The sequence below is a fragment of the Labrus mixtus genome, chromosome 23 (genome assembly GCF_963584025.1).
Source record: "Labrus mixtus chromosome 23, fLabMix1.1, whole genome shotgun sequence".
In the NCBI taxonomy this organism is placed as follows: Eukaryota; Metazoa; Chordata; class Actinopteri; order Labriformes; family Labridae; genus Labrus; species Labrus mixtus.
The window spans coordinates 18,958,139-18,968,138 of record NC_083634.1 but is presented as its reverse complement, the minus strand read 5'-3'; the positions used below and the strand labels follow the sequence as shown (position 1 = coordinate 18,968,138).

Below are 10,000 nucleotides of genomic sequence, written 5' to 3'. Positions count from 1 at the left end.
TTTCCTCCTCTGCTTTCTGTAGTAGTTCTCAAACACATCACGCAAACCCTAAAACACAAACTGCAGGTAAGAATGGATTGATGGAATCAAGGTTTAAATGTTCTTACACACAAAGAAAAGAAAACAGAGGATGATTTATAAGGTGTTTAATCCACCTAAGATTATTTTTGTTTGAGGCTGTTATCGACTTTTGTGGAAGGTGAATTTAATGAGACCAAAAACCAAATGTCAGACCCACTGAATGATGGGAAGTTTGGGAAACGGTCGTGTGTGTGTGTGTGTGTGTGTGTGTGTGTGTGTGTGTGTGTGTGTGTGTGTGGTAGAGACAGATAATGTGTCTTTGATGAACAGCCCTGTTTGCGGTCTAGTTTTGGTTGGCGTCACTGGTCAGACATCAAAACTTAAACCCACACAACAAAGAATGAGCTCTCTAAACTCGACCTCCTCATATCTTTATCTTACATTACACAGAAGTTCTCTCTCTCTCTTATCTCTCTCTGGTGTGTGTGAGAAACTTGTGGCCTATGAAGAGTCCAGACCAAGAACCCTCATAGATAAGACGCCAAGAGTGGGCAGATAACACAACAAGACCTTTACCAGCTGACCAGATGATCTAGAGAACACGTACAGTATATCTACCCCGCTGACTTCTGGGCTCTGGTTCTGACATTATGCTGTTTATACATGCTGTGTGTGGTGACTAATACCTTGCTATCTATTTGATAAGATGTGTAGACATTCTGTGATCTTAACAAGCACATCTTTGTGTTTTCTTAAGTCCATTATAAAGTGGGATTCAGCAACAGCTTGGTACTTCTATTTTCTTGGCTCATCATTGGGAGTAAGGAAGGAGAGAGTGACTTTTAAGCAACGTCTGGTTTCCCCTAGGCTGGGTGTAACAATTTAATCTGCGACAGGTTAATATTAGTGCCCCAGTGTGTCTTTAATCTGACCCTCAGCTGAACAATGTCCATTGAATAAAACACCTAGAAGCCACAAAATGTGAATAGTATATGAATCTCACTGGGCCCAAGGCAGACAGTTTTTAATCTTGAAGTGTTTCATAACTGTATTCAGTCTGATGTAATGGGGTGACAAAGCTGTTCTTTAATTCTCTAAATTCCCCGTTTGACTCTCAGCTGAAACAATGTGTATTCAACAAACAAGCTGCATCAAATGGCCATGACCTCTTCATTATACAGAGCTCGCTTTCCCCCGAGAGAGAGAGAGCAAAGAGGTGAAATCCGGGGCTGTGATTGTGAACGTCATATAAAGAGAAATACTGTGCAAAGAAAAGAAATACAGACCAAGCTGCAAAAAAGCTGTAAAACCTTAAAAGAACGAAAAATGGAGGAAAGCATGGCGCCAAAAGAAGTTCAAGAAAAACCTGAAAAAATTAGAGGGATAAAAGTGGAAGCAGACAAAGACCTATGAAGAGTTCGATAGATTGAATTTTTTTTTTTTTAATAAGTGAGATCAAGTAATGACAGAGATTGTGGATATGAATGGGCCAACTAAAGAATAATATCTTCAAGCATGTTTCTTCTTCCTGCAAAACTAGTAAATCTGTATTTCCTGGTATGTCTTTCTAAAGTTGAAACACCATAACACTCTTTACTTAAGAAACCAAATGTCTGAAGTCTGTCTGATAAAAAAAGAATAACCTTTTGCTGAATCCTTTGAGCAATCTCCGAGGCAAGTATGCCTCTGGGAACAACGGCCAACTTCTTGGTGAATCCAGGTGAAGCCAACGGTTAGCTTTAAACAACCTCCAGCCAAGACTACCGACAGATATTTCTACAAAGTAAGAGCCGTCTTTCTTTGGTTCACTTCATCCCTCCATTCAGCCTTTTCATTAGTTTCTGGTGAGTCTCAGGTTAAGTGCAAATAGTAAGTCACACGGAGGCTTCACTCTCACTCAGTGGTATGATATGGACAAAAATTTGATGTTTTTGCTATGAATGGTTCTTCTGTTTTGGACTCTTGTTTTCTTCACCTTTGAATGCTGGTATATATATATATATATATTTTTTTTTTAAGTATGTGAAGTTCTAATACCAGCTGTTTCATTTTGGTTAGATCACCCGGTCTGATCAGTCTGATGGTCTGGCTACTACCTTTCCTATTTCCTCCCTTCTATTCAGTTTGTTGGACTTCAGGTTTGTGTTTACACTCATCACCAGTCAGCGCAGATTTCTTAATAGAGTGCACTACGTGTGTGTGTGTGTGTGTGTGTGTGTGTGTGTGTGTGTGTGTGTGTTTGCGTAACAAAGGAGTATTGTTCAGGACTCCTGCTGGAAAATCACGGACTTTAAACATGGAAAGGAGAACGAGCGAGATGGAGGCAGAGGCTGGGGAAATAAGGGGATGGATGGCAGCGGAGAAAGATTTGGAGAAAGTGGAGGTCTTGATTGCAAATGGGAATTTAAATCCAGGTTTACTAGAAAAATAAATTAAACTGTTACATGCGCGTGCCTGAGTGAGTCGAGTCATTATCATTCAACAATAAAACCCGTGTGTCTGAATGTGTGTGTCTGAGTGTGTGTGTTCTTGATTTTCCAGTCGATGCCTCTGCGTTGGACATTCTTGATTTCTTTTCTAATGGTAAATCTACGTCGTTGCCCAATGACCTGTCAGTCAAACTGCTGCAACACCACTTTAACGGATAAAACGGTTTCAGATGTGTGCGTATCCGTGTCCTTAAATAATAAAAAAAACAAATCTCCAAGTGTGTAATCGGAAAAGAACAATGCTTCAATTATGCAAATTACAAAAGGAGTGAAGAAACTGGCTTTCTTCACTCAAATCACACAAACAAAAGATTAATAAGACTACACAGTACACACTCACATGAGGCGAACCTTTTCCAAGTGAAGACAAAATCCTAGTCTGTGTTAAGTAAATCTCTATTCACAGATTTTGCATGGACACAAAATCTGAAAGGACAGGATTTGACTGACATTTAACGACTTTAATAATATCTATTAACAAATATCTATATCAAACAGCAGCAAAAAAATAAGCTCCGGGAAGCGGTCCCTCAACTCCCAACTCTTGCTCCAACTCTAAAGTTACGAGTTGGTCTCTAAGAAGGGCAGCAAATGTGAAAGAAAGTCTTGGCTTGTAGTTCTTTATCACTAAACACCGGCTACACGGGAAGCCCTGAAAAGTTGGATGTCGCGCCAAGAGGCTATGACATCGACGAACAGTTCAGAGATTAATATGATGTATATTTATTTAACAGTTCATTTAAGGGCAGAATCTAAGGTTAGGGTTAGGGGGTAGGAAAGTCTGAGTGTGTGTGCATAAGTGATCTTGCGCCCCCTTTTCCTTGAATCGAGGTTAATCCAAAAGACAAAGTTTCAAATCTGAATTTTTGTCATAATTGCGACACCTGTGGACAAAGCGGTTCAACTTTGCTGAAGTTATCTTTGCATACAGTGTCTCCACTCTTTGCAATGTCCTCTGAGGTGACGGAAACAAGGCTCTGTGTTTGTGTACATTTTTAAGGGTGAAGGCTTGGTTTAAGGGCATGTCCCCAGGGAGTGAATAAAAGTCAGTGTAATGTCCTCTTACGTGACGTAAACAAGAATGTGTGTGTTTGTTAGAACCACAAAGCGAGGTGAAAAGGTCAGACCTTTCAACACCTTCCTAAGATGGAACACAGTTTTTCCCCTCTCCTTCTTCTCCTCCTCTCCGCTCCCTCTCTCTCCAATGTCTCTGTATTCACCCTTGTCTTCCTGTTTTTGCCCCTTTAACCTCACCCTGACCTCCCTTTCCTCCCCCTCTCTTGCCTCCTTATCGCTCCGTGGCTGATTCACTTTCTCCGCTCACCTTCCTGTTGCACCTCCGCTGACCTCTACCCTCCCTCCTCCATCGCCACGATACATATCAATACCATTTGTTTTGATGGTTTTTCTCCTCCGATATTCAAATGATTTCCACTCTTATCTTTCCTTTAAACTCTATCCATCATGTCACCCACCTTTACCCTCTCTCTAACCTCACTCTCTCTTTTTCGCCCGTTCATTTTCTCCTTCCTGTCAAAGTTCATGCACTTCCTGTCCCCCCCTCGCCAGAGAGCCCCTCAGACTCGTACACAAAGTGAACAGAAACAGCCGACCCTCTTGGCCCGGTCGTGGCCCCTACAGGCGTGCAGGCACACACACACACACGCACACACACACACACACACACACACACACACCCACACACACACCCCAAAATGTGCATCTAACCCCGTCATGGCCCAGTCAACACCTCCACCCATGTCGCTTTCGCTCTCGCTGAGATGACACACACACACTTGCAATCTCTCTCTTTCTCACACACACACACACACACACACACACACACACACACACACACACACACACACACACACACACACACACACACACACACACACACACACACACACACACACACACACACACACACACACACACACACACACACACACACACACACACACACACACACACACACACACACACACACACACACAGAGGCCTCTTCTTACAGCATCACATGCACTTCAACCTTGTGGTTATTCTCCTTCAGAACGATGGAAGAAAATGTTTTTTGTCACAGAGTTGAACTGAGACTCAACAGGTGAACTCTGGGATGTTATGGACATTTAAGTTTCAGATGTATACACCACGGAAAATGGGTCTTGGCTTGAAGTCATTTATCACTTAAATGGTGGCTTCACTTGAATTACGGGTACATTTACGTCCGTTGTCAGAGGTCGTCTATGAGACAATAACAGACGGTCATCTGCCACACACAAATCTGTTACTAAAGTTAGTGACAGTGTGCACATTAGAGGGGGTCGTTCATATCATGACTGGATCGTGCTTTCGAGCTCAGGATCGTCAAGTCAAGTCGTGGAGAGGATTTCAAAAATCAGGCAATGCATCAAGAAGAGCTGAAAGTGATAAAGATGAACTCACCAGCACAGTGTAGATATGAAGACAGCAGTACACTGGAGAGAAATCCACCAAATCCTGAGCTCCTGGAACCTGCAGAGACACGGTCAGTGATGGACATACAACACGTGAACAGAACAACACAAGAAGAAGAGCGATCGTCATGTTAGTTATGTTGCATGTATTTTGGCAGCAACATCTTCAAACACAACCCTTTTCTTGAGTAATTGGTAAGTGGTTTGATTTATCAAATGTTGGAAAAAAGTGGGGGAGGGGAGGCTCACGGTTTCCCTCAGCCCATGAGGATGTCCTCTAATGTCTTGTTTCTCAATAAAAAGAAAGATCATTCATTCACAGTCTTAGAGGCGGGAAGAAATAAGAAAATATACACAACTGAGGAAACTGGATTCAAAGACTTGGTCCCGAAAAAGCACACTCAAAACATTGAAATGATTTATTTTTTAAGTTGTCAACTAATTCAACGAATAGATATATCTTTGTAGAAATTGCCAAGTGCTATATTTGCACATTTTTCTTTTAGCTTGCTGCACTGAAACCTGAACTGTAGTGACTTTGGAAGCGAGAGACAACAAAGGAAGACGTTTTCTGCATCACATCATTATTTTGTCTGCAGTCTTCTGACTTTCTCTCTTTCCATCTATCCCTCTGTCTGATCATCCCACGTTCCACCACCTCCTCTCTGACCGCAATCTTACCCATTTAAACACACACAAGGACACAAACAGACAAACTATCTGAGCAAAAAAAAAACCAGGTGCCCTCTTGCCCTCTGGAAAGTTTTCTTTCTGTAAAAATCAGTGCAGGCGAAGCACAATGCCAGCTTTGATGTGACCGCAAACAAACACCCATTTCCTGAAAGTACACCAAAAAAAAACAAAGAGTTGTGCCTCTTAAAGACACAGGTGGAGGGAGAGGAAGATTAGAAACAGAAAAGAGACAGATAGGGATGGAACAACGGGGGATTTTAGAAAGAGATACAAGCAGGTAGATGCAGTTTACAGTTTTAAAAACAGAATATAAAAGCAGAGAAAGGGAGTAAGTAAAGGCAGAGGTGAAAGGTAAGAGAGGGGAGAGAGAAAAGGTGACTGTTGGACACAGATCAAATCAATTAAACGGGAGAGAAAAGGGTAAAGAAACTAGCTTTAAAAAAAAAGACAAAGCAAAGAGAAGTGGGATACAGAGACACAAGGGACGCCTGTAAAAGAAGGGAAGAGGAAGAAAGAGGAAGACGGGGCAGGGGCAGGGATGGCGTGAGGAGACGACGACGGTTGGCATCGCCGTCAGCCATCGGCGCCAACGCGGTCGTAACCCCCGGTGACCGCGGGGGTCAGGCCTTTTGTTCGAGCCAAGGTCTTCCCGTGAAGAGGGTTGAGCGGAGTTTACAGGACGTAAATAAGCGGAGGGGGGACGACAGGGACCTTACAAACAGAATGGCAGCTCGGGGGGGGTGACAAGTTCAGCTCTCTGTTCTCTCCAGCCTCATTGTACTTTGTGCTTTCCTTGAGAGCGAACAACAAGGCTGGAAACAGGACTCGGGATCCCGCGAGGGATGACTTTAAGAGTTCAGAGCCCCCGAATTCTTTGTGTCCAGTTTTAATAATGACAAAAGTCCAAGAGTTCACCTTTTTGGAATGGCCAGTAAACATGTTTTTGATGCTTTTAAATAACCTCCTGTTCCTCATAACTGGTGCATCTGTATGCTGAGTCAGATAATCCAAGGACAAAACCAGTGAGTGGGAAACTGGTGGTCTTTAAGGTCATGGTTCTTCAAGGGTCACCTTCTAAAGTTTCACTAAAATCTCATCCAACAGCAACAACACCAAATTACAATATGTACTCCAACTGTGGAAAAAGTCACCGAAATCGGCCTTGAGCAGGACGATCAACTTCAAACCAAACAGAGGGCTGATGGGATGTCTGACATTTCCTTCTTGCTTGAGACTGACTTAAGGAATTCAATAGATGTGTGACAAGTACAAAAAAACATCCATTACTATATTTAGCCCCTCAAAAGTAGCAGAATATTTCTCCACAAAATAACAGCTACAAAATCATTTGAAGGTTGCACTGCCTTAGGGGCAACCACCTTTTTAATCCTTCATTCATACTCCATCATCTCACATGGTTTAGCACAAGTATGTTTGGTATTTTTTTAGGGGTGGCCCCATATTGTCGAATTCTGACGATTCGTTTGAGAGAACCTCAGTCGCCTGCTAGTCGCAGGACATGTGACAAATGCATAAATAAAATTTCCGTTAAACATGTTTTTGTATGTGGTTGTAGTTTTTCCTCACTTCATCCTCCTCTTCCTCCTCCTCTTCGTCCTCCACGTCCAGAATGCCAGAGTCCTGTTCGGACACCGGGCTGCCACCCTGTCCGTCGCTGTCCGTCACCATCGCTGCAGCCAACTCCTTCCTGCTGCGTCGGCCAATCAGGGCCCTGGGCTGCATGGAGACGGAGCTGTCCAAAGACCGCTGCAGTTGAGCCTGAAACACAACACACACAACAACAAACAGGTTCAAACTCAATCCTCTGTTGCATTCTACTGGACAGTTTTTTTTTATACATTTCCCAAAACACTTTTCAAAAAGCCAAAGAGGAGGGAGTCGCGCTTGTTGCTTTTGGCGCAACTTCAAAGCAGCGTTTGAGGGTTTGACACCAAATCCAGATGTTTTTTTTTGATAACAATGATACACCAACTCCAATCAAATCTTCTGTAGCCGTCCAGACACGTGCCCCAACTACACTTCAAGTTATCCGGCAGCAAAGATAAGAAGACAAGTCTCACGTTCCCTAAAGTGATTTTGAGGCGGGAAAATGGTGCGGATGGTGTAACAAGGTCAAGGTCCACTCCGGACCTTTGGGAAAGACCTTTTTATTGGTCATTTCCATGGGAATTTTTCGTGGGATAAGGTGTGGTAGGTTTTAGACAAAACGCCCAAGAATGCATCGCAGGGATAGTAATAGTAGGGCAGGAAGGGAAGAGCAGGAAGGATGAAGAGTCAATGAAACAGAAAACAAAGCGTTCATACTAGTACTGCTGCCGACTTGAAAGAAGAGACACAATGTTTGATCCATAATTTGACTTGGTGAAACCTGAATGCTCGATCCCTAGGGTTAGGGTTGAGGTCTGTTGGCCCTTTTATGCTGTCGGGAGCAAGATGTTTATCATGGTTTTAGTCAACTTATCAATTAAGAACCCAGAATCACTGCAATTTGAATCTAAGTTTTTGTACTTGTTGAATTTTATCCAGAGATGAAATAATTCTTGGCTAATGGAAGTGGTCGATTGGAGTAAATTCAAGAATTAAACATCGCGATGGAAAATTATATCATGGTTGGGGGGCTGGGACATTGGTGCTTTAAAGCTGGTGCAACGGATGGGAAGCATTATGGCAGTAAAATTTCACAAACCAAGACCCAACATTACCACCAAAAAAAAACATACAAAACAAAAATGGTGTGCAAAGGGAAGCATGATACCAGATGATCCTGAGGCAGGGCAATGGAAATCTAAAGCTTTCACATTAGGCATTCCTAATAAAGACACAAAAGCATGTGATGAAAGAGAAACGGATAAGAAGGTGACCATTAATGTACCAATGGTAGAGACTGGGCATCCACAACTCGCCCAAAAGTTGAGTAAATCAAATGTTCAGGCCTAAGCAGCGACCAGAGTTCAACCCATTTGATCACCAATGTGTTCTGGGCTGAAGTGTTGAACAGCGCTCTCCAAAACCAACTTCCAAACACCAAATGAGGCGGTATCTTTGGAAAAATGGTGTTCATTTCTACAGGTAAGATCCGAAGTCTCACTGAATCACTTCCAAGGAGCTCAAGAGGATTTTCAGGTGGCATTTGGTGGCACAACACCTTACCAAAGCACATCTTAGTTTTTTTCCTCATTGTGCATTTATTTTAAGCCTCTTCTTTGGTATTATGACAATGATCAGTGAAGATTATGAAATTATAAAATGGGGGGGAGGGGGACACAGACAGAAGGAAATGGTGTCAGTCCAAGTGGAAAGACTTCCCACAGAACAATGCAATGAGCAAGGCAAGAAATTTAATGCAAACCGCGTCCTGTCTGTGTATCTATTTGTGGAGTATTTTGGGAAATGATGCACTCTGCTCCCACAGGAGTACTAAAAATAAGAAATAATCAAAGAGGAAGTTTTGGTTAGAAACTAATAGACGCTTGTATCCAACACAGAATGAAAATAGGAGTCACGTTTTCATATAGACAGCCCAAGCCTGCCACCAAAGTATTTTGTACGAGGAAAGTTTCTATTGTTGTCCACTGTAGAAATGACTCAGCTCAGGTTTTTGGTCTCCATTAAGAATTGTATGATTTGGTTTTTCAGTCGTCTGAACATGATCCTGGCGTTTACTTGGGGTTTTTCTTTCAAACGCTGGTTATTCTTAAGGTTCTTTGAACGCTCACCCCAAGATCAAGTCTCTTTAAGGCTTGGCCAACCAAATATATCTGTGGGAAAACCCTTTCAGATCTAAGCTGAGAGCATCTTTCCATCCACACCCAGATCCGCCTTAGCTCCTTTTTTGAGAACGCACGTGAATGCTGTGGCGTCCTTTGTTCGCCCGGCGCCAGCAAGTAGCCTACCTTGTGCACTTAAATCTGTCGATAGGCACGTCAACAGATGCGTCAGAGAATTCAAGCGCCCTCGTTTTGTGCCTTTAATTACGACGGTAATGAGAAAAACTGGTGTTCATGGCAGGGTGGATACACAGAAAAGCGGAAGAACACAGTATCAAGAAATGTTGGGAGAATACAATGCCATCTTTGATCCAATGCCACATAGACATAGAAGGCCAATGAGTCATATCTGACAACGACTACAAACAAAAGTAGAGGAAAGTCTGAAATCCTGTGCATGGTGGGTTAGGTGGGAAAGATATGGAGGGAACAGAAATGTGCCAAGCTCTGCCGTCGCTTTTGAGTGATAAACATTCCCTGAAAATATTCCCAGCAGTCCTTTCACTTATACTTCAAGACCCTGTCACCCCAAAACCCTCCAAGAACAAAAGAA

General features: G+C 42.8%; 1 protein-coding gene across 3 annotated transcripts in view; it reads right to left on the bottom strand.

The window, feature by feature from the left end:
• exoc6b (exocyst complex component 6B) overlaps window positions 1-10,000 on the bottom strand; it is an 83,134-nt gene that overhangs the window by 55,375 nt on the left and 17,759 nt on the right. For all 3 annotated transcript variants that reach the window (XM_061032056.1, XM_061032058.1, XM_061032059.1), the window contains exons 7-9: window positions 7,247-7,438; window positions 4,956-5,024; window positions 1-48 (exon numbers count right to left, since the gene is read on the bottom strand). The exon at window positions 1-48 is cut by the window's left edge and continues 36 nt beyond it. In XM_061032056.1, the coding sequence (XP_060888039.1) occupies window positions 1-48; window positions 4,956-5,024; window positions 7,247-7,438 (309 nt within the window). The remainder of the gene's footprint in view (window positions 49-4,955; window positions 5,025-7,246; window positions 7,439-10,000) is intronic.